A 24,873-nucleotide genomic window follows, 5' to 3' on the forward strand; every position below is an offset into this window, starting at 1 on the left:
TGCTAGAGGTTTATCAATTTTATTTATCTTCTCAAAGAACCAGCTTTTTTATTTTTATGGATTTTTGCTATTGTTTTTTTGTTTCTATTTCATTTATTTCTGCTCTGATCTTTATGATTTCTTTGCATCTACTACCTTTGGATTTCGTTTGCTCTTCTTTCTCTAGTTTCTTTAGGTGTAAGGTTAGGTTGTTTATTTGGGATTTTTCTTGTTTCTTGAGGTAGGATTGTATCGCTATAAACTTCCCTCTTAGAACTGCCTTTGCTGCATCCCATAGGTTTTGAATAGCTGTGTTTTCATTGTCATTTTTCCCTAGGTATTTTTTGATTTCCTCTTTGATTTCTTCAGTGATCTCTTGGTTATTTAGTAGTGTATTGTTTAGCCTCCATATGTTTCTGTTTTTTACAGTTTTTTTCCTGTAATTGATTTCTAATCTCATAGTGTTGTGGTCAGAAAAGATGCTTGATATGATTTCAATTTTCTTGAATTTACCAAGGCTTGATTTATGACCCAAGATGTGATCTATCCTGGAGAATGTTCCATGTGCACTTGAGAAGAATCTGTAATCTGCTGTTTTTGGATGTAATGTCCTATAGATATCTATTAAATCAAGCTGATTTATTGTGTCATTTAAAGTTTGTGTTTCCTTATTAATTTTCTGTGTGGGTGATCTGTCCTTTAGTGTAAGTGGGGTGTTAAAATCCCCCACTATTATTGTGTTACTGTTGATTTCCTCTTTTATAGTTGTTAGCATTTGCTTTATTTATTGAGGTGCTCCTATATTGGGTGCATATATATTTATAATTGTTATCTCTTCTTCTTGGATTGATCCCTTGATCTTTATGTAGTGTCTTTTCTTTTCTCTTGTAACATTTTTTATTTTAAAGTCTATTTTATCTGATATAGTATCACTACTCCAGCTTTCTTTTGATTTCCATTTGCATGGAATATCTTTTTCCATCCCCTCACTTTCAGTCTGTATGTGTCCCTAGGTCTGAAGTGGCTCTCTTGTAGACAGCATATATATGGTTCTTGTTTTCATATCCATTCAGCCAGTCTGTGTCTTTTGGTTGGTGCATTTAGTCCATTTACATTCAAGGTAATTATCAGTATGTATGTTCCTATTATCATTTTCTTAATTGTTTTGGGTTTGTTTTTGTAAGTCTTTTCTTCTCTTGTGTTTCCCACTTAGAGGAGTTCCTTTAGCATTTGTTGTAGGGCTGGTTTGGTGGTGCTGAATTCTCTTAGCTGTTGCTGGTCTGTAAAGCTTTTGATTTCTCCGTCGAATCTGAATGAGATCCTTGCTGGGTAGAGTATTCTTGGTTGCAGGTTCTTCCCTTTCATCACTTGAAATATATCATGCCACTCCCTTCTGGCTTGCAGAGTTTCTGCTGACAAATCAGCTGTTAACCTGATGGTAGTTCCCTTGTATGTTATTTGTTATTTTTCTCTTGTTGCTTTTAATAACTTTTCTCTGTCTTTAATTTTTGTCAGTTTGACTACTATATGTCTTGGCATGTTTCTCCTTGGGTTTATCCTGCTTGGAACTCTCTGCACTTCCTGGACTTGGGTAGCTATTTCTTTTCCCATGTTAGGGAAGTTTTCAACTATAATCTCTTCCACTATTTTCTTGGGTCCTTTCTCTCTCTCTTCTCCTTCTGGGACCCCTATAATGCGAATGTTTGGTGTGTTTAATGTTGTCCCAGAGGTCTCTTAGGTTGTCTTCAGTTCTTTTCATTCTTTTTTCTTTATTCTTTTCCGCATCAGTGATTATCACCATTCTGTCTTCCAGGTCACTTATTCGCCCTTCTGCCTCAGTTAATCTGCTATTGGTTCCTTCTAGTGTATTTTTCATTTCAATTATTGTGTTGCATATCTCTGTTTGTTTGTTCTTTAATTCTTCCAGGTCTTTGGTAAACTTTTCTTGCAACTTTTCGATCTTTGCATCCAGTCTTTTTTCAAAGTCCTGGATCATCTTCACCATCATTATTCTGAATTCTTTTTCTGGGTGGTTGCCTATCTCCTCTTCATTTAGTTGTTTTTCTGGGGTTTTATTCTGTCCCTTCATCTGGTACAAAGTCTTTTGCCTTTTTATTTTCTTTGTCTTTCTGTGGCTGTGGTTTTCAGTTCCACAAAATGAAATACTGCTGATACTGCTTGATACTGCTGTCTGCCCTCTTGTAGAGGAAGCTATCTAAGAGGCTCATGCATGTTTCCTAATGGGAGGGATGATGGTGGGTAGGGCTTGGTGGGTGGAGCTCAGTAAAGCTTTAATCCTATTTGGTGGGTGGAGCTCAGTAAAACTTTAATCTGCTTGTCTGCCAATGGGTGGGGCTGTGTTCCCACCCTGGTGGTTGTTCGGCCTGAGGCTACTCAGCCCTGGTGCTTACAGGCTCTTTGGTAGGGCTAATGGAGGCCTCTGGAAGGGCTCACGCCAATGAGCACTTCCCAGAACCCCTGCCACCAGTGCCTCTGTCTACTTGGTGAGCCACAGCTGCCTCCCACCTCTGCAGGCAACCTCCAATACCAGCAGGTAGGTCTGGTTCAGTCTCGTATGGGGTCACTGCTCCTTTTTCCCTGGGTCCTGGTGAGCATACTTTTTTGTGTGCCCTCCAAGAGTGGAGTCTCTGTTTCCCCCAGTCCTGTGGAGGTCCTGCAATCAAATAATGCTGGTTTTCAAAGTCTGATTCTCTAGGGATTCCTCCTCCCGTTGCTGGACTCCCAGGTTGGGAAGCCTGACATGAGGTTCAGAACCCTCACTTTAGTGGGTGAACTTCTGTGGTATAACTGTTCTCCAGCTTGTGAATCACCCACCCAGAACTTAAGGGATTTGATTTTAATGTGATTGCATCCCTCCTACCATCTCATTGTGGCTTCTCCTTTGTCTCTGGATGTGGGGAGCCTTTTCTGGTGAGTTCCAGTGCCTTTCTGTTGATGATTGTTCAGCAGTTAGTTGTAATTCTGGTGCTCTTGCAAGAGGGAGTGAGTGCACGTCCTCCTACTCTGCCATCTTGATCTGCCTCACCTACCCATTCTTAAACATCATTGTTTGATGAGTTTGTCTCAAATTTGTACAAGGCAAAAATATGTTAGGACATAACAATTGCCATGATAAATTACAGAAATATTTCATCTTGAGATACTAATTTTAAAAGCACATACTGAAAGTAAATATAATTTATATTCCCTAATGATGCCCCTGTGCACTGGTGCCAAACCGAATCTCAGGGACAGAGTTTTGGGTGAAGTAGAAAAGAATAGCTTTATTACTTTGCCAGGCAAAGGGGGACACAGTTGGCTCCTGCCTTGGAAAACTGTGTGTCCCAACCTGAGAGGATTTGGTGAGGAGTTTTATAGCAATGATTCAAGGGTAGGGTTACTGATAAGATCAGGGTGTGTTCAGGGCCTGCTCTCCTTTAATTTCATCTCAGGTGATCTCCTAATATTTTTGAGTTTCTCTAGTGCCCTTAATCTGGCCTCAGGTGGTTTCTTGGTTGTTCCTCTCCTGTCTCTGCAGCCCCTCCCTTCCCTGATAGCAATTGTTTAAATCTGCCCTTTGGGACTCAGGGAAGGGCATGGAGGCTGGAGGCTGTTCCCTACAAACAACAAACAGGGAACACAGAAAGGCTTCCCTGCCCAGGCGCCCCACAGGGTCCTGCTCAGTTTCACTAGGTTTGGTTCTCATTTCTCTAGACCTTTTCTAATCCCCCAGACTTTGCTCATTTTCATTCCCTTGACATGACTTGGTGGCCTGCTAATGCCTTCTGGCCTTTCAAATCTCAGTTTATAACTATTGCTTTAGGGAAGCTTTCCCCATCTGTTTTATGACTTGTGCTCCCACTCAAAACACCATACATGGGGTGGTTTACACAACAGAAATGGATTTGCTCTTAGTTCTAAAGGCTGGAAGTCCAAGATCAGTGTGGGTGATCTTCCTGGCTCTTTTTTTTTAATGCAACTTTTAAAAATTGAAGTATAGATGATTTACAATTTTGTGTTAGTTTCAGGTGCACAGCAAAGTGATTCAGGTATACATATACACAGCTATTCTTTTTCAGATTCTTTTCCATTATAGGTTATTACAAGATATTGAATATAGTCCCTTATACTATACAGTAAGTCCTTGTTGGTTATCTATTTTATATACATTTGTATGTGTATAGGTTACTCCCAAACTCCTAATTTATCCCTTTCCCCACCTTTCCACTTTGGTAACCAAAAGTTTATTTTCTATGTTTGTGAATCTATTTCTGTTTTGGAATAAGTTCATTTGTACTACTTTTGTCTTTCTCTGTCTGGCTTACTTCACTTAGTAGGATCATTCCTGGCTCTCAAATCATCACCTTATCACTGTGTGCTCACGCGGCCTTTCCTCATATGTGTGTATGTGGAGAGAGACAGATTTCCCTCTTCCACCTTTTATAAGGCCACCAATCATATAGAATTTGTATCCTTACAACCTTATTTAAACTTAATCACAGTCTAAAAGCCCTACCTCCAAATAGGGCCCCAAGGGGGTTAAGGCTTCAATATATGAATTTAGTCCACAGTATCACCCTATAGCAATCACTTGTTTTCCTACCTGTGCCTTAGACATGAGTGTCCTCAGGCCAGACCACAGGACTATGTCACCATTGTATCCCAGTCCTGGGCATTACATGGCCATGTGAAACCAAGTAGGACCCTGTGGGGCTCCTGGGCATGGAAGCCTTTCTGCCCCGCACCCCCCACCCCCTTTTTTGTAGGGAATAGGCTTCAGCATCCATGACCTTCCGAGTTCCAAAGGGTAGGTTCAAACAGTTGCTAATCAGGGAAGTGAGGAATGCAAAGACATGGGAGGAGCAGTCAAGAAACAATGCTGTAGCTATGGGGCAGGGTCCTGGTTCCTCCTCAAGGGATACACATAACAATATCTTTGAGCTCTTTACAGAACTAAAACCCCCAATAAATGGAAGATGTGGCATTCTTCATTCCCGAGAAGATCACCTGAGGCCACATTAAAGGAACCAGAGAAGCTCATCAAGAGATAACCTGAGGCCAGATTAAAAGAATACAGACCCTGCACACACCCTGATCCTTAGCAACCCTGCCCTTGAACCTTTGCTATAAAAACTCCTTACCAAATCCTCCCAGGTTGGGACACACAGTTTTCCAAGGCAGGAGCTAGCTGTGTCCCCTTTTGCCTGGCAAAGCAATAAATCTATTCTTTTCTACTTTACCCAAAACTCTGTCCCTGAGATTCGATTTGGCACCAGTGCATAGAGGCAAGTTCTCAGCATCACATGTGCTCAAAGCTGATTGAATGGACAAGGAGCAGAAGGAAGTTCCTACTCTACCAGTTCACCAGGTCTACCAGGAAATGCTGTAATTAGCAGGGGGAGGAGGTTGGTCAGGTCTAACAGATATCTGGGGCTTTGCTGGAGACAGAACATCAAAATAAGCCTTAAGCTAATTCAGCTGCTGACTGTATGGGCTTCAGTTCCCTCCAAGGCTCTCATCAAAGTCACGGAAAGACACATCATCAATTAAGCTAAACTCTGATTACCAGCCATTTCTGGGCCAGGAAGCAGGTGCTGTACCTGTCCAGGTGAGTAGCACACAACCCAATTTCTAAGTTCTTATTTTATATGAATCAGTGATTTTAAAAATAGGTAAATAATTTAATAAATTATACCCATTGAATAAATGACCATGTCAAATGGATTATATATTCAACAATCAGTTAAAATTAAGTATTAAAAAAAGATGCTGCATTCAGGTCTGTACAAAACTTTATTGTACTTTGAATAACAAGCATGTAACAAAATTTAGAGCATGATAAAGGATGGAATATTTCAAATTATGTTCCTTACAAAAGCATGAAGTACAGTACACAAAGACTGTTTATAATATTTTAAAGTCTGCTAAAAATATCAAGACATCCTAGGATCTATGGAGTTACCTTTCCTGTCAACTAGAGCATTGATTCGCATAAGCTTTGCTACAATAAAAGTTAACATATATGAACATACACATATAATAAATGAAATGGAAAATGAAGGCATGCAACAAACATTCCAATTACTAAGCAAGCATGAAGAAGAGAGTCTTTTCAGTATTTCTGAACTTATGATTCCTTTGAACATATCAACCAGGCCCAGTAAAACTTTTTTTCCGGGATGTTTTTAATGGTACGTATTTAGACCTTTCCCAATGTAATCAATACTCTTTCTTAGCATCATCATTTATTGAATCATTTGAGAATTTGCAAATGGAATAAGAAACACATTAATCTCTTTCAGAGGTGATATTCAAAACACTGAACAACCAACAGTCCATCACCCCGGTCTGGTAAGCACAGACATTGGAGTAAGTGCTGATGTGGCAACACAGTCTGTTCCCAAGCTGAATATCAGCCCTGATCTCATTACCCCTGGCCAGAGGCACGTTGGGCTAATGTAGAAGCATAAGCTATGAGCTATGAAGCATGAAATTCACACAGACAAGAAGTTGAACTCAAATACTCTGCTGCATGGAGGCTGAATGTGAAATTTTTCACAGTGACTGAAATTGACTGGCTGACAGGCAATGGTGGTTTTTTATATTCGATTTTGATTAAAATGAATGGACTTAGAAGAAACCCTTGAGATTTAGTTAATGCTACTAATCAAAAGGCTCTGAAGAATTGAGGAGCCTTTAAAATCAGTATACGTGACCTTTTCTATATTTTTCCGTAAAGAAAAAAACAATAATAAAAACACCGAGGTACTTGAGTTTCTTTTCAAGGGATTACTGTTGTTATCTTCCTGAGATGCAAAGACCACAAAAGAAGAGCACCATGCCTAGACTGCTGAGTGAGGCATCAGACACTAATAGTTTGGTCCTTTTCTAAAGGGATCTCTTCCGACAATGACACTAAAACACAGGGATGGATCACAGATGCCTGGAGGTCCTGGCTGCCCTTGGATTCCGGGTTTTCCGTGGTCTCCGTCTTTGCCGGGGAGACCTGGGTCTCCTGGAGGACCTTCTTTGCTTATTCCAGGGGGGCCTTCTGGACCTAGGATGGGACATTAGCAATATATGAACAGAGGAGTTTATTTTTGGCTCTGACACAGCTGAATCTGCAAAACATGTAAACTGGTAAAAAGACTCCCTTGAAAATTTTACATGTTTGCACTGTTGTAAAAAGAGGAGATATCCTCTTGGTAAATCTATATACCTTCCATTTTAAAAAGAACTATCCAAAAGTAATTTTTGTAAAACTGGGCCAAGCTATGTTAATGCAGTAATCATGTTGCTGATAAAGACACAGAGCTAACATTCTAATATTTCAATTTGTGGATTGTCCAAACCATTTCTGCCTCTCCGCTTATCTTTTGTCAATATTATTATAAATTAGTAGGTAATATATCAGTAACTTGAAACTCTAATAAAGTCACTTTTGTGCCATATTTGTAGTCAAAATGACTATTTCTGTTTTATATATATATATATACACACACATACATATATATTTGTTTCCACATTGAAATACATTGGTCATTACCATAGTAATCAATACACAAAGGTATTATGACACTAATTTGTGAACCATAACTTAGTTCAATTAGCATGTTCAAAGAAAAAAAATTAACTCAAGATATTGGCCTAAAGAACTACAATCTGTCATACAGAGTGAAGTAAGTCAGAAAGAGAAGGACAAATATTGTATGCTAACTCACATATACGGAATCTAAAAATGGTACTGATGAACTCAGTGACAAGAACAAGGACGCAGATACAGAGAATGGACTGGAGAACTCGAGGTATGGGAGGGGGCGGGGGGTGAAGGGGAAACTGAGACGAAGCGAGAGAGTAGCACAGACATGTATATACTACCAACTGTAAAATAGATAGTCAGTGGGAAGTTGTTGTATAACAAAGGGAGTCCAACTCGAGGATGGAAGATGCCTTAGAGGACTGGGGCAGGGAGAGTGGGGGGGACTCGGGGTGGGGGGGAGTCAAGGAAGGGAGGGAATATGGGGATATGTGTATAAAAACAGATGATTGAACTTGGTGTACCCTCCCCCCCCCAAAAAAAACCAAAATAGGCCAAAATATGACCCAAAATAACAAAAGCAAAATATTTAGGTTTGGGGATGGAGCAGAGTGGACTAGGCACTTTCTACCACTAATACTTCCTGATACCACTACTAATAAACATTTATTCAGCACTTAACTACAATTGTAGGTATTGTTCAAAGTGCTTTACACATAAAGTATTAAATCATTTGATCTACCCAAAAGCTTCCAGCAGTAATAACATCTAAAATAATAATGACAGTACACATGTATTGAAAACATAACTTTGTCAGGCACTGTTCTGAAAGCACAACGTGTATTAATTCATTTAATCTTCCAACAATGTCATGATGCAAAAGACATCTCATCACTATTTTACAAATGAGGAAACTGAGGCATGGAGAAGTTAACGCAGCTAGCAGAGGTTGGCTTACGAGTCCACCTCAGCATTATTCTGCTTCCCTGAGAATCATAAAGATTAAACAGTGATATACACTAGATAAGCCTGGGTGACTGAAACCATCTGAGAACTATTCTAAGGAGTGGTATTCGAAGGCATCTAAATGATAAGTGAGAGAGAATCCTGAATGATTCATGAATATAATATAGGATAAAATTTCTAGTAGTTAGAGTTCAATGCGTTGAATATGAATCACTCAAAAAAGTCTTGATTTCAAATCTTTAGACAGATATTTATGATGATTTTCTTAAAGCAAAATGTGCAGCAACACTTATGAGTATCACCAGTTCATACCTTGGGGACCAGGAGGACCTTGTGTTCCAGGGTACCCAAGCCCTTGGCTCCCCTTTGCCCCATTTCGTCCTGGTAGGCCTGCAGAGTGTCAGAGAGGGGAGTAAGCTTACTTTTCCCATAAAATCACTTCCTGCTAGATTGTTTCTTTCAAAGCTGTTAATACACACATTAAAAAATAGCCTGCCACCTACTTATTATTATTAACGGGACACAGAATTTTTTAAGCAAAAATTTCTAAAATGATCAGCGGTCTAGAAAAACTTAATAAAGAATAAATATTAAGAAAGGAAAATGGTTTGAAATTATTAGCCCTTTCTGTTACTCATCGTTGTTCTTTTATTACTTTGATGAAACATCTAAATTGTTCCCATAATATTAAAAGGAAAGAATTATCAGCCAACATTTCACAGAAACATTCAAAAGCACAGAGCAGTAAGTTGTGGGCTATTAGGAAGTTTGGTTGCAAAACATTTTTCTTATAGAAATTTATACAAAACAATTTTGAATACTGTTACAGAAGTTACCAAAGTCAAAATAAAGGAAATGATGTCTGTGATGTTCTATGTAAGGACTTTATTAGACTCAAGCAAAATTTCTAAGTGCATTGTCAACATTTTCTGATTTACAAGTTCACATGCTTCATAACCTTGACCTCTCTCTCTTGACTTTAGAATATTCTTTCAAGAAATAGAATAATTGTTCTTTAACTCAGTTGACAAATTATTTAAAGACAGAGATAGAATTTTTTTTTCTTTGAGAAAACAAACACGAACTCTTGCCAGTTAAATCAGATTTGGATGTGAATACAAAAAATACTCTTTTCTGTTGTTTATTTGCTTACGCATACAAACTAAGTACCTTTTAATCCTTTGGCACCTGGGCGTCCCGGAGCTCCCATTAATCCAGGAACACCATCTCTTCCTGGCAAACCAGGGAATCCTCGGGGACCTTCTGGGCCCATGGGACCAGGTGGCCCAGGAATACCAGGGGAGCCGTGCTGGGACTGGCAGTGATCACAGCTTTGAATTCTTCCACTTTGAAGTAAGACAGGTAGCTGGGCTTAAAAGCAAAGAAACCCCATCCCTTATGTTTAAATGGTGAATGGGCATTAATAATCCCTCACATTTTTTAAAATTTACAGATGCATATCTCTTGGCCAATAATTTCACTTCTAGAAATGTAACTATGGAAATATCCATTGCTCTGTGCAATAATTTTATTGTGGCAACTGCTTCCAGTAAGGGAAAAAAGGAAGTGCCCCTCTAAAAGAAACTGGTAAATTAAATTATAGACATCATATTATGAATAAAATTACCAGAATTGTGTCAGAAAAGAAAATTTAATCAACGGTGAAATAATGACAACTTGCTTTGTTAAAAAGATTACAAAGGGTACATAAAATATTTTATCTGTATAAAATATTTATCTAAAAAAAAGAAACAGAGGTTGATAAATGTCCTCTATTTTCTTCTTTATCTTACTTATATCTTTTATAGTTTCTACAAAGGATTTGTATTACGTTTGAAATTTGAAAGTTATTAAAATCTCTATGTTGGAGACTTACCTCTTAATACATCAGTGCAAACTTGTCGAATAAACTGTTCTGAGAATTCTCTCCCCTGCATCAAATTATTAACGGTTATAACATGGACGTACCAAGTAAAAAACAATGGAAATATGAAAACTGGGAAAGAAGCAGAATACATACGGGCTTCCCATCCAGTCCTGGGGGTCCCTGAGGACCTGCTTCCCCGGGTTGCCCCTGGGGACCCGCAGGCCCCATCAGACCATCCACTCCAGATTCTCCTTTGGGTCCAGTGGCACCTCTGGCACCAGGCTCTCCCTTTTCACCTCTCTAAAAACAAAAGAAATCTTCAAAAGTTCCATTTATATATTTCAGGAGGTATAACTGCATCATAAAAGTCTTAAGGATATGGATATGAAAATATACAAACGTATATCTAAGTTACATAGGAATCTGCTGGGAAATACTGTAATTGATCAGGAAGGAAATTTTGTATTGTATTGCACTGTCATTTATCCATCCATCCGACCATCCATCCAACCCTACACATAACCACTACTTAGTATGTATATTGATTAAGCAGTATTCACAGTGCCAGAGATACAACGGTGAACGTGACACAGTCCTGTCCCCAAGGAGTTTAAATCCTAGAGAGATAGATGTAAAAATACACAATATTCTTCACTGAAAAACATGCAGAAAAACTTAGCTCCTAATTTAGAAGACAAATCAATTTTACTGGCAAATATGTAACATTTCATACTTAATTCAATGAATCTACGTATTCCGAAAATCTCTATTTAGGAATTACTAAAGAACACGAAAGATATTTCTTGCTTGTGATGTCAATAGCTAGATTTATACAGTATTGAAAATCAAGCCATGAGGACTGAAAGACAGCATAACACATGAAGAAACATACCTCTCCTTTTGTACCATGATGGCCTTGAATTCCCTTTGAAAATTAACAGGGAAAAAATAAAAAAATAAATAAATGTGCAAGCTACAGTACTAGGAATATGGCATGCACCCTTTACCACACATTTAATCAAACTTTAATTTTCAGTTTGGAAGATAGTGATAGAAATAGTGACAAAATTACACATACAAGAGACTTTTTTTTTGCCTTTTTAAAGGAGACTAATGACTAGGAAATATGCTAACTGGATAATACAAAAAGGTTTATTTGCATAACTATTTCATTCTCTATATGAATATTTTCATATGCTGCAGGTCAAATATGTAGGTTAGAATGGCATTCTATCTGAATTCTTTTAAAATTCTATTCTGAATTTAAAATACATTACTATTTTAAGGAAAGTTAAAACTCAAATCAGGGAGTATAGCTAATATTTCATAGTAACTATAAGTGGAGCATAGCCTTTACAAATTGTGAATCACTGTTGTACACCTGTAACTTCTATAATATTCTACGTCAGCTATACTTCAGTAAAGAACTCAAATCAGTAAGATAAGGTATATTCATTCTTTTATTCTGTGATTGAGTATTCTGTTTTTTTCAAGTTTATATTCTTAAAATTAAATCTTGTTTCAGTACTAATGATAAAAGATTGGTTACTGAATTATCACTCGGCTGATAATTCAGAGATTGGAAAAGCAGCATGATGTCCAATGTGGGATTTTTTTCTCCCAGTGATATAAACACTGGGAGCCCACACATGAATCTCTCACCATCACAATGATGGGATACATCTCGATGGTTCTATTAAATTATTCCCAGTCATCTTTTACACAGTCATTCCAATGACATATATTATAGATGATGAGAACTTTCAGGGAAGGCACTAAAATTCTCCATTGTTGAAATGCATTGCACACTCAGGCTCTAAAATTACCCAATATCAGTTTAGAACAAAGGGTATAGCTTTCACAATACACAGGTAGGATTTCATTAATCAACTTTATTATTTTTTATTGAGGTATGGTTGATCAGTAATAACTTTAAAATTAAAAATTGCTGTCCTGCAATTAACTATGAAGTATAACATTTCAATATGAAATTTAGTGTATAACAATGAAGTTTCAGGATTTATTTTTATTTATTCTAGGTTCCTTCAACACATGAGACAAAAGGGAAGAAAAAATTAGGTAAAATCAGTGCGTAGCACAGAGAAAGGTAGATTTTTCAAAATGTGAGCATAAAAACCCTAAGTTTTAGTTTTCATACAAAAATCAATCAGTGAGTAAAACACTCTCTGTAAGGCCATTCTTTAAGTATGGAGCTTTCTGAAGAAATGCAGGCGTTTCTACCATACAGAATCTTACAACTGGATCCAGGGGAAGAGGAAAGATAAAATAGCAAGCTCTCAGGACTAGAACCAAATTAGAGCTAAAACTGAAAACAGCTGTCATCTGAGAGTCCACTAAGATGATCTCATGAGAGAAATATCGTTTGGACCCCATTCACAACACAAAGGCCAAAAAAATCACACACGTGCAGCCCTTGGTAGGATGACAGGTAACTAGGACTTTGTTTACTTGGAGAGGTTGGGACAACTACCCAGCTGCTGAGAGGTAACAGCTGCCCTGCTCCCCCACCCCACCCCCATTCTCCCTGTAGACTCAGTTGGGAAATGCAGCTTCCAACCCACACCCAGGACAGAAGCTTTCTAGGGAACCCAAATACTCCCTTGGGGGGGCAGACTTGCTCTTTTCCTTGAGATGTGAGATGTGAAAAAAAAAAAAAGTTAGGGGAAGCTTGCAGGGAGTGTCGTCTGTCAACCAGTGAGCTAGCCAAGTTGTGAACTCAAAATCCAAAGGAAATATCCTTCTATCAGAGAGTTACTGTGAGCAACAATTTGGGGTAAAAAGACTGGGTTGTGGAGGGTGATGGATGAAGGGGTGAGGGTCCTCCTATGAGAAGAGCTGTTTAAAGATGCTGTGTGATTAACTCAGGGGAACAGAGCAGGTTGGAGGGGAATAGGGACAGAGCTGGTTGTCATCCAGTGGTGTGAGTGGGGTGAAAGGGCACGAAAATGAAAAGGCCTTTTTATTGCACATAAATATATATACTCAGGCAAACTCTGTCCATTTCTCCTTTCAGTGACTCTTACTCTGATGTTCACCTTCTAGGTTCTCAACTTCTTGACATGTAACAGTCACCCTCCATCTTAGACAATCTTGGACCCACATGCTTTCAAAGAACCCCCCTCTCCCCCACCCCAGTTTCTCCCATTCCTCCAAATGAGGGACCCAGAGACCCCTGTCCTTGAAGACGTCACCTCACAGTTTTATCCCCCACCTCCACAGTCAGTGTAATCACTGAATCTTTCTCCCACCCACACTCCCTAATCAGTGGGGTGCTTTTATTTGTCCAGTTTGGCTCTGACTGAACCTATAGGCCACGTGGCAATCTCACCAAAACATGGCTTCATGAGGAGAGTTTAGTCAAGGAAGAAGCAAGGCAATCTTATTATGTATCTATTCCACAACATAGTTCCTCAAGATAGCATTGTAATACATCCCTACGGTAGTAAATGATATCTTTGAACAAACTAGAGGGAAACAAGGACACTCCTTCACGATGTGTGGCCTCAACTGCCCACATTTCAAGAAGAAAATCAAAACTGCACAGCAGGTACAGAGATGCTGCCACGTACGGCTGCCTTGGGCCAATACTCTTCCCAGAAATGTGTGGAACTGTTGACCTTTAGCCATTTATTTGGTCAGAAAAAAAGCACTGAAAATCAAGTTTCACAGCCACCGAGAGGGTCAGCATGGGAAAATGAAAATAAAATTCAGACAATTAAAGCAAGCTGTGATCACCATCACGGCGAGCACTGTCTTCCTTGTGCACTTAGAATGCATGCTACCTCTCCCTCTCTCCCCACCCATGTTTATGTGCAAGTAACCCTCTCTTGCTATTGTTCCTTATGTGATTCATTATTTCATTTTCCGTAAAAAACAAAATACCTGTGGCCCTGGAATCCCTGGTCTTCCATTTTCTCCCTTTTGACCCTTTAAAATTGAATAAATGTTATTCATTAGTTTGTACACATATGACACAATCGCATATACAACACAAACCATGTACTGTGCTGTCAGCTAGAAGAAAGGTCACAAGAGTAGTGATGCAAATATGTGAAATGGGGTAAGAGAAGAAAAAAAGAAGTGAGAGGAGAGTCAACTAAATCCTACAGTTAAAATGGACAGAGACAGGAACAAACTACTGACTTTGGGGAACATGTAAATAACGTAGACAGTTGAGGATGTTCTGCTGAGTTCATGGTCATGGCATGAAAATCATTTAAAAATCCAGTGGCTGTGGTCATTTTCTTAATTTCAATGACATTATTTATGTTCGATGTTGACTGCACACATGTGAGGGCAAGAAGAACACTTTAAAGACTTTTTTTTAATTAAAAATATACTGTAAAATACATTTTGAATGAAGATCTTTAAATTAGAGAACAGATTAATAAAGATATAAACACATTTGTCCATTCAATTAATATTTTGGGATATCCACCCTGTATAAGACATTGATTGGGCCAGACCCTGATCGGGTCACTACTATTTCGTCCCTATGTTGAAGAGGATAATTAGCAGTTTCCAGGAAAACATACACCTAGATATACAATCAATTAAAGATCTAGTGACTGAAATTTTAAATCCCTGCTACCCAGCCATTTGTTCATCTACTTACTTACATGAATGAATTCCCTATTTGCTGTAGAGACACTGCTGCAGTGTCCCTATGTTGCCTTCAAGTTCTTTACTGTTTGGTGCAAAAGCTAAGCAATTAATCTCTTTAATAAGCAGTTAAATTCTAAACTTCAAAGTGGCTAAGATATGAAATCCTAACTGTTCTCAACACAAAAATGAACTAACATGACATAGTAAAGGTGTTAGCTAACCCTACAGCAGTAATCATTGCAATATATAAATTGCACCTTGTGCACCTTAAACTTACACAATGTTATATGTTAATTACATCACCTTAAACATGTATACCTTAAACTTACACCTTGTACACCTTAAGCTTACACAGTTATATGTTAATTATATCAATAAAAATATATTCAGTTAAATTTTATTGGAATTCTATTAAAAAAGAATGATGAAAACACTGTCTGATAAGGATGCAGTATATAATTATCAATATATATCTGGCAAGGATACTATTGGGACATAGGGTAGGACTCTGATAAAGAGGGTAGGAAAAATGACTCCACCTTGAGTGCAGCCCTCAGGGATATGCAAGTGGTACCCAACGGGAAAAGACAGCAGGATGTGACGGGAGATCAGACACAGGACAGAGGCGAGTAATTTCTTCTGGCTGACACAGCAGGGCAGGAGCGGATAATGGTGGGCCGAGTGGCAAAGAGATAAGACTAAAGCAGAAGATTCAGTACAACCAGGAGGCATTTTATGGGCCAGACTTTATCTTGAAATGTGTGTGGAACATCACTGAAGGATTCCTAAGCAGTCGTGTAGCTTATTTATTTATTTATTTATTTATGTTATTGGCTGTGTTGGGTCTTTTTTTGCTGTGCATGGGCTTTCTTTAGTTGTGGTGAGTGGGGGCTACTCTTCGTTGCGGTGCGCGGGCTCCTCATTGCTGTGGCTCCTCTTGCTGACGAGCACAGGCTCTAGGCACGTGGGCTTCAGTAGTTGCAGCACACAGGCTCAATAGTTGTGACTCACGGGCTCTAAAGGGCAGGCTCAATAGTTGTGGCACACGGGCTTAGTTGCTCCTCAGCATGTGGGATCTTCCTGGAGCAGGGATCGAACCCGTGTCCCCTGCATTGGCAGGTGGATTCTTAACCACTGTGCCACCTAGGAAGCCCTAGCTTAGTTTGTTGATGCTGGTAAAAGTGTGAGGGAGGGATGGATTAGACTCAAGGAGACCAGTTAAAATCATACTACAGTCACCCAGGACCCAGGACAAGAAATGATCAGGACAGTGGGATGGGGAGAAGGGGCTTAGTTCAAATTTCATTGTCTGAAACTGTTCAGACTGTGGCCTTAGCAGATTTTGACTGTATTATAACCTAAATTCAAGTTTCCTCACTCACCACCAGACATTCTAGAGCTTTCAAAATTCTGCAAAATTTTGCAAAGTGGTTCATATAGCAAAACTCAGCCACTATAGCTGAGCTTTTGTGGGTTTTGTTTTTTTTTTTTTTTTTTTGCAGCACCACACAGCATGTAGGGATCTTAGTTTCCCGACCAGGGATAGAACCCATTGCCCCTGCATTAGGAGGGCAGATTCTTAATCACTGGACCACCAGGGAAGTCCCTATAGATGAGCTTTGTAATCTTAAGGACATCGTTAAAGTACTGTCTGGACACTAGATTTGTTATTGATGGTTGGAAAAGTCTTATATTTCTAGAACTTAAAAGACTGAAAGACCAACAGTTACAGTTTATTCCTGATTCGTGTGTCACTGATTTAGCCAGGGGCGCCCTACTCATGGGTCAGGGTTCAGTTAATGAAAAAACCCTTTGAGGGACACTTGGACTGAGGTGAAACTGTCCTTATCTCCCAAATGTAGCACGTTTCTCCTCTTTGCCTTTGTTGCTAAGATACCCCAAACCAAATGTCCTTCTAAATCACCCTAGATTTCCTCAGCCTGATCTAATTTTCTGGTATAATTCTCCTTCTGTTTATTAGCTTGAACATGTTTTATATGTAGTGTTAACAGTATCTTATCAAATTTGTGCAATAAGCCATGTGAGAGCATTTGTGTAAACCATCACACCATAAAATATATACATAAATAGATGTTACATGTGATAAAATCCGCGTATTTATTTTGTCGAATCACTTGGTTCCCAAGTTTCCTACAACAGTGATGTGAAGAATGTTAAAGTTAGCTTTGATGTGTTTTGAGAAGTTTAGTAAAAGGAGAAAGCTGAGATTTAACAGATACTGATGGTGAAACAGGAAGGAGCTGGACAAGCCATGTAAGAATTAAAAAAGAACAAAGCCCTGATTTTATTGCCAAGCCCAAAATAAATATATAAACAAAAAGCCAGTAACATACCTGAATGCCCTTTTCACCTTGATTTCCTTTGTCCCCCTGCAAAAAGGCAGTTTTACTATGTATCATAATGTAATATATTCTGTATCCTTTCAAATAAACATGTTTTTCTTTCGCCAAGAAAAATACATGGTCTCATGCAAATTCCACAAGTGCCTTATATACAGAAGCTGACTCCGACGTGATATTTGGGAAGAGAGTAAAACCACATTATGTCAAAATGATGTTTTAAATGAATACTTTCTTGTGCTCTGACGTTCAAAGGAAATTTACTACAATTTCTATTTTGTAAGGAAGAAGGAAACTTCTCTATATTGATCACAATCTGAGGTTAAACAAAGAGAGGACTTATTTTGACAAATCTTGTTTTATGAAATCAAACTGAAAAGTCTACTATTAAGCTGATAGTGGCCGCAAATTTATGGGAAACAATGAAATAAAACAATGCTGAAATAATATTTTAGAAAACATATGCTTCAAAAATTAACTTTTGGGGGAAAATTCATATTCCATAACATTGTTTCCTGGAATTTCTCAGCTAGAAGAGATGTGTGAAACCAACCCGTTCACTGTCTTTGTTCCTACAATGAATCCACAGATCAGGAAAGGTAAGCATTTGCCCAAAGTAGAACCTGGACACTGTTTCCAAATTTCCTTTCGATCATGTCATCTAAACTTAAAGAGTAGAGTTTTGTGTTTACAGCGAATAACATACAGATTTTCTTTTAACTGGCAGGTTTCTGAACAAGGAAATTCTCTAAATCCAAACATATTCACAGTAGATTTACTTAATTTTCACTGAGGGTCTAACACTTAATGGCTGTTGTGAGTGAGGGTCATTCCTGTGTCAGCAAGTACTGCCCCCTGCTCATCAGAGCAAAAAGGATCACACTAGGTACAGCAATCTAGGGGCTGAGCAGAAATACATGAGGGATAGAAAAATGAAATGGTAGAAAAACTGAAACAGCAAGGGATACAAAGACTGAGACATAGGAGTTTGTATCCTTTCCAGAGCAAAAGCCGACATATTCACTTTTAACCTGAAATGTATGTATCTGCAGGGGCATGGAGTACTCTGACAGGTGGGCAGTCAGTTCTTGCTCAGAACCTTCAAGCCAACAATAATATTTGTACAGACACAACTCACAGCTCCTTTACTTAATAGGAGAGAGGGAGAACCCAAAGCGATACTGTTTTATCTTACCAAAACATTTTATATGAGTATAAATGCTTTGTATTTTAAATTCCTCAAATTGATTTTAACTGAACTGTTATGTAATATAATTATTTCATAGATAGGAACGTCATGGTCAAGCTCTCTGGTTGGTTGTAATTTTTATTATTTCAGACTTTTCCCCAGTTTTGATAAGAGTGATATTCATATTTTGGTAAGAATGCCTCACATTGAATACTTTTCCTAAAAAATTCTTGACTCACCTGGACTGACCACAGAACAATCTGAATTTTCTGGATATTATTTAATTGTACATTTATATTGTTTGATCTGTTTCTTCGAAGGTCATCTAGGAGATAGTACCCATGTGGGGACATGAAAGATGCCACAGCTCTTAGCATGGAGTTGAACACATTATATGTACATCAAATACGTAGGTCAGCCCATCACTGAATCCATAACTGGTCCTTCTATGCTACTTGCACAAAAGGAACACTTACATGGTAATAGCTGATTAACATTGAGTCAGATGCCCTAAATATCATACCTTTTTCCCTTGAATTCCAGGTAAACCCAGGTATCCCGGTTCTCCTGGGGGACCCACTGCTCCTGGTTCTCCCTAAGTAACACAGAATTCACATGAAGAGCACAGGTTTACTGCTTGGGAAAAACCCCACTGTTTTTATCTCTGCATACATCTCTAATTTAAAACTGATAGTTAAAAATTTTGTTGACATTTAGAGTTATTACTATAGAAATAGTAAAGAATGAAAAGTTCACTGAAGTCCCAGCTAAACTTATATTTTTTATCTTTGCTAGTTAAGAAATTCTGAGATCATATCATATTTTAAAATTTGATAAACATTTGGTATTTTTTATTATATTTATAATGTCAACAATAAATAATAAAGTAGTGAAAATAATAAACACAGGTATATCTCTTTGTATTTACTAATATTTTTCCTTCCTCCTTGAAATTGCTTTTTCTCATAATCATTCTTTTAAAAAACTTAGTTTGTTGTTGCAAAGCTAGTAAGTAAATAGAAGTAATAAAATTACTGAAAATCTCATTACCCACTTTTTATTTGGTTATACATTTTCCCCCCGTCTCTCACAAACACATACACAACTTAGATACTAAAAGGTGCTATGCATGCATAAGTTTATAATATACTTTTTGCTTCAAAATATATTAATATTGTAAGTTCTTTATGCCATTATATGTTTTTAAAACTTTTAAATTACCGAATGGTATTCAACTATGCCGATTTACCATATTTAATAAAATTTCTATTGTTAAACATTAACTTTCACAATTTTTATTTTTATAAACAATATTGGGGTGAACATCCTTGTAGTTAGATATGCACATTTATGATTTTTACTTTATATATGTGGAATATTATTTTCTTAGACATAAATTCCCGAGCTGTTTTCCGGACAACTTAACTGAATTTCTCTACTGCCTGTCATGTCACAGGGATTATTTCCTTTCTTTTAAAAGTCTTAAACAAGAAAGACTTACAATGTGAAAGCACATGATGATGTATCAACAATATTTACGTTAAAATTGTAAGAAATCAGACGTACTCCTAAATATGACTCATGGTGTTTTGGTTTTGCTTTCTTTGTTTTACCATTAGTCCCAAACTCTGTCATATTAACTAAAGACAACTCTATTCTGTGGAAACTAAGTTCTGTTCTCTTTGCTCACTGTGCACTATTGAATATTACTCTAGATTTTTAAAGGCTAGAAGAGAATTGAAAAACGGATTGAAATAAACATCAACTATTTGGTTTGGAGGAAACTGGTAAAGGCAACTATGACTCCCAGACTGAAAACAGAATTCCATCAATCAGCGAACAAAGAAACGGCACCACCAGGGGAGACACACACTCATTCAGTCACATAAGAGTGTGATAGTCTCTGGACCAGAGAAGATGTTCATATTAGCATCCAACTTTTACCAATTCTAGACAAACCAAACCAAAGCATATTTCATGCCTTTATTACCCAAACTATGATAAAATATCCAAAAAGAAGAAATGAAATTGGCCCACATTCACCACTGGCTTTCAGGTATCCTAATTTTATGATAATAGGTAACCCTTCATTTGATGTATCTTTTAAGGATACAAACGTTAATCTCATCAAACAATGAGAGGAACTCATACTTCTTTGAAAACATTTCTAAATGCACCAAAAACAAATTAATTACCTTGAGCCCAGAAGCTCCAGGCAGCCCTTGAAGTCCAGGTTCACCTTTACTTCCCTGTCAATGCATCAAAACCATTTGAATGTTTTTGAATTTAGTCACAGTATATCTGATACAGACACCTAAGAGAATATATTTTAAACAATTTTTACATTTTCAATTTTCCAACTGTTTGAAACATAGAATCTATACCTTAAGGCTGCTTATTAAGAAAAGCTCTTTTAAGCAAGGAAGTGAGTCTGCATGTTTTATGAAGCTCACTATAAGCCTGTTTGAAGCTGGCAGCTCCAACTAAAAAGAGAAATTCCAATCTTTAGGGACTGGCACTAATTAGCTAGGTCTCTGCTGCACAGGCCAGACCCACATATTTTAATAGCATCCTCTAGGTTGGAAATCTTCTCTTTCTCTGTTTTGCTTTCTTTGTACAATTCATTTTCAATATGCAACTGAAAAAAAAGAAAATTAGCCTCAAATGCACTTTTGAGTGGCTTTTGGAAGAAGCATGACTCAGAAGATGCTTAGTTTGTGTTCTTTTTCAGGATTCCCATGCAATGCTTGCTAACAGACAATTGGAAAGCACGGAAAGCACAACCAAGTTGTCAGAGCAAAGAATGTAACATAGGAAAAGAGGACTGGTTATAAAAAGAGAGAACCTGCCTCCTGGATCACCAGGAGAGACTGTCAGTGGTGGTTCTGGCTTTCAAATATACTTGGACACCTGAAATTACAACCCAGTCAATGTCTGGCAAAAACCTGTAATTAAAGAGGTTGGTGTGACACCTGGGACGGGGCGGGGGGCGATGATCACCCAGAGCCAGGTCAGGGCTCACTGATCAGCAAAGGGAACCACCTTCATTCTCAGCTCACGTTAAGAATCACGTGAACATAATACTTGGACTTAATTCAAGTATTTAGCACATTACAGCATGATTAGACCATAGAACAATGATTCCTTAAATTTTCTAATTTTACAAATGATTAAGCTGAAACTCACAGAGGTGACATGACCTGCTGAAAGCTACATGACTTGATTATGTGAATATACCCTGGTGTCATTTAGATAATATTTTATAAAACTGGAATATATGCTAGACTTATAAATGGTTCAATGGCTATTTTAAAAAGAGGTATTATTATCTAAATTGGAAGTTTTCTAAAGATCTACCACAGAATTTCAGCCTCATCCCTGCCTTGCATAATAGCTTTTTTTGTCCTACTCTTGAACTTATACCAAGGCATGGTTCACAGATATATTAGCTGACAAAACCAGAGGGATAAGGTAATAATATAGAGGCAAGTAAATATGGCCCATGGGCTAAGTCAGCTCATTGCCTGTTTTTGTAAATAAACTTTTACAAGAACATGGGCACATTCACACAGTGGCTGCTTGTGCATTCCAATAGCAGAGTTGAGTGGCTGCAACAGAAACTATTTGGACCTCAAAGACTAAAACATGCCCTGTCTCGTCCCTGGCAGAAAAACTTTCTAAGGCCTGAGGTAATATACTGCGTGAAAAGACGCTGAAATACTTCATTGAAAAGATTAACATTTAAGAGGTATAATTTTAACACCTTGAATCTATTTTTAACAAAATAGTTGTAGAAGGACAAGATGAGGGAAATCAAACTTTACAGTAATTCATGTAAAATCAAACAAACTGTGATGTTAGAATCAGCCACTCGACTCTCCAGCCACACCAGCAGACCTACCCAAGTGGTGGATGCCACACGTATACTGTTCTAAAATCTTGTATGGAAAATCCAGCAGGTTTCATCGACCTCCAGCTCAGTGTGAGCCAATGATGCTAAGTGGCTAATTTAAAAAGCTGATAAAATCTTAGGCTGCGTTCTTAAGAATTAGACCATCCAGAACATCATGGGAGAGTCCACTGTACCCCAGTTATTTAAGGAGCATACAACTACTCTATTTTTCTTACCAAATGACCTTGCGACATGATAGAGACCCTCCACCTGGCAAGTGCACTCTTACTACCGCTAGGACTCACCATGTTCCAAGGACCCACAGGATCCACCCCTGGTCAGAGGGCAGCTACTTTTCCCTAATCACTGGGCTCCCATGACATTTTATCCTATCTCTTTCTCTAGGTACTTTAGAAATTAAAAGTAGAATAGATTAGGCCATCTCCTCATTTTGTATGCCAGGATCTATTTCCCTGGTCTAGTTAAAGGTTGAATGCTTCCAAAACAGCAATTTCATCACTTCCTTTTGGAAGGCTATCCTAGAATCTACTTATTAAATAGCCGAGAATAGTTTCTTGAGTTGATCCAGAAGGCACAATCTGATCCTCTAGTAAACCAAGAAAGAAATTCTCTTACACATGACTCTGTATACCTAGAATGTGGTCGAATCATAGTACTCAAAGAGTTCCAGTTCTACCTTAAGAATAACCTCACCAGACACCTAAATATATTGTCAGGCTTGCCTTACTTTTTGCAAATGTGAAAGTTAAGATAACGTGCCATCTTATCCACAGTCCCGAGGGAGGATAAAACTCATGACAACGTATTTTACAAATAAAAGTTCCATTCCACTAAATAAAATACCAAGAAGAGGACTTGCAAGTTGTTAAAGTTACCCTCAATCGTCACTACAGATGGTGGGTTGGGTACAGAGCCCCTGGTATTCCTCAGTCCCCTGAGCTGCCAGTAAGGGAAGAGGGCTGAGTCTTGCGGGATCGTGGACCCTTTCCAGCTTAAACCAGGCCTGCTTCACATTCCTGTGTTTTATATGCTTAGTTTTTGCCTAAGATTTCATCCCTATAAGTGCTTGTTCAGAGAATTCAAATCACATTCAAAATAAAATCTATGTACTTAAAACTTTGGCTGAAGTACCTAAATGGTCATTTTGCACAAAGCTCTCAATGTTGTTAATTTCATCTTCTTTACCTTAGATCCTGGGGCTCCAGGCTGGCCTGGTGAGCCATCGCTTCCCATCAAACCCTATATTTTAAGTGGGAATTACAAGAGCAATTTAGAGAATAATATTTTTTAAATATTCAATCAATTTTCAACTTACACATTACCATAATAATCAATCCACTAAAGGATAATGCAATACATGGGAAACTTCCCTACATATATCCATATAAAGGGTAATAAAGAATCAAACTATGCAAGATAACATGAAGGTCGGCAAAGCCCTTATAATTTGGTTGCTTAAATCACCTACAAATAGCAAAAATTGCTAGAGAGCTAGTAAGAGATAAATGTAAAGAAAAGTTTCTTTTTTCTACGCTCTTACTTTCTTCCTTTTTCATGAGAGCCAAGAATTAGATTTCTTCATAGATGTTATTTTGGTCAATTTTACTTACATTTCTATTTTCTTGAATAATGTTTTTAAAGAGTTAAAATCTAATAAATTCTCTGAATCTAATAATGTCCATTCAAGTTACAAATGGCTATATTTTTACTAATCATATGATTCAAAATAAGACACTGATAACTACTCTAGCAACAAGGAACTAATTTAATTTAGATTCCATTTAAATACTATTACACATATTAAACACATTTGCTTTCTCTTAATCACAGCAAAGGAAATGTGATGTGCAAAAAAAATCTTCAATTAGTATCAGAAAACAGAATCTCAATACAGTCACACTGAAATTAGCTTGTCATCACTACTATGCTTTGCTATCAGTTTAGGATTTATTACAACTATAAAATGTAAAGTATACTAGTTATAGCATAGTGTTTGAAATCTTAGAAATATTAGATATAGATATTCTTGAAGTTCAATGAAGTTCTATTCAATGCCTTCATTTTCTGGAGGCTAACTTAAATACTGGTAAATAATCAAGCTTAACTTAACATTTCAACAAAAAAATAATTTGGTCATGATGACAGAAGTTGAGGAAGAATATTCCATTCAAGTCTTTCACCAAGATTTTATCAAATCTTTTCACTGGGTAAAATATCTGCTTTTTTCACTTACATAATTAAATGAAAAGTCATAAACTGTCAATTTTTGTTTTTACTTAAAGAAAAAGCTATTACAGGCAATTTGATTCGTAAGTTAAAATACACACCACTTCTAGTGATAACTTTTAGAAATTTCTTATGGAGTTTTATACACCATAGGATTGTCACAATTTCTAATATCAAACTCAAATGTCCCTTTACTCCCAAAACTTCACT

General features: G+C 37.6%; 1 protein-coding gene and 1 long non-coding RNA gene across 3 annotated transcripts in view; one reads left to right on the forward strand and one right to left on the reverse strand.

Moving 5' to 3' along the window:
* Nucleotides 1–2,399: 2,399 nt before the first annotated feature.
* Nucleotides 2,400–6,414, forward strand: LOC130831929 (uncharacterized). Its single transcript, XR_009048144.1, has 3 exons — nucleotides 2,400–2,533; nucleotides 5,480–5,587; nucleotides 6,282–6,414. It is a non-coding gene; the product is annotated as an uncharacterized LOC130831929 (long non-coding RNA).
* A 434-nt stretch (nucleotides 6,415–6,848) lies between these two features.
* The window catches only part of COL21A1 (collagen type XXI alpha 1 chain), a 212,329-nt gene continuing 194,304 nt past the window's right edge, over nucleotides 6,849–24,873 (reverse strand). For both annotated transcript variants that reach the window (XM_057700407.1, XM_057700406.1), the window contains 11 exons: nucleotides 23,623–23,676; nucleotides 20,720–20,773; nucleotides 19,048–19,119; nucleotides 17,330–17,365; nucleotides 14,253–14,297; nucleotides 11,242–11,274; nucleotides 10,503–10,649; nucleotides 10,359–10,413; nucleotides 9,653–9,853; nucleotides 8,795–8,872; nucleotides 6,849–7,036 (listed from right to left, as the gene is read on the reverse strand). In XM_057700407.1, coding sequence (XP_057556390.1) covers nucleotides 6,849–7,036; nucleotides 8,795–8,872; nucleotides 9,653–9,853; nucleotides 10,359–10,413; nucleotides 10,503–10,649; nucleotides 11,242–11,274; nucleotides 14,253–14,297; nucleotides 17,330–17,365; nucleotides 19,048–19,119; nucleotides 20,720–20,773; nucleotides 23,623–23,676 — 963 coding nt within the window. The remainder of the gene's footprint in view (nucleotides 7,037–8,794; nucleotides 8,873–9,652; nucleotides 9,854–10,358; nucleotides 10,414–10,502; nucleotides 10,650–11,241; nucleotides 11,275–14,252; nucleotides 14,298–17,329; nucleotides 17,366–19,047; nucleotides 19,120–20,719; nucleotides 20,774–23,622; nucleotides 23,677–24,873) is intronic.

This window comes from Hippopotamus amphibius, chromosome 11, assembly GCF_030028045.1.
Source record: "Hippopotamus amphibius kiboko isolate mHipAmp2 chromosome 11, mHipAmp2.hap2, whole genome shotgun sequence".
Lineage (NCBI taxonomy): Eukaryota > Metazoa > Chordata > Mammalia > Artiodactyla > Hippopotamidae > Hippopotamus > Hippopotamus amphibius.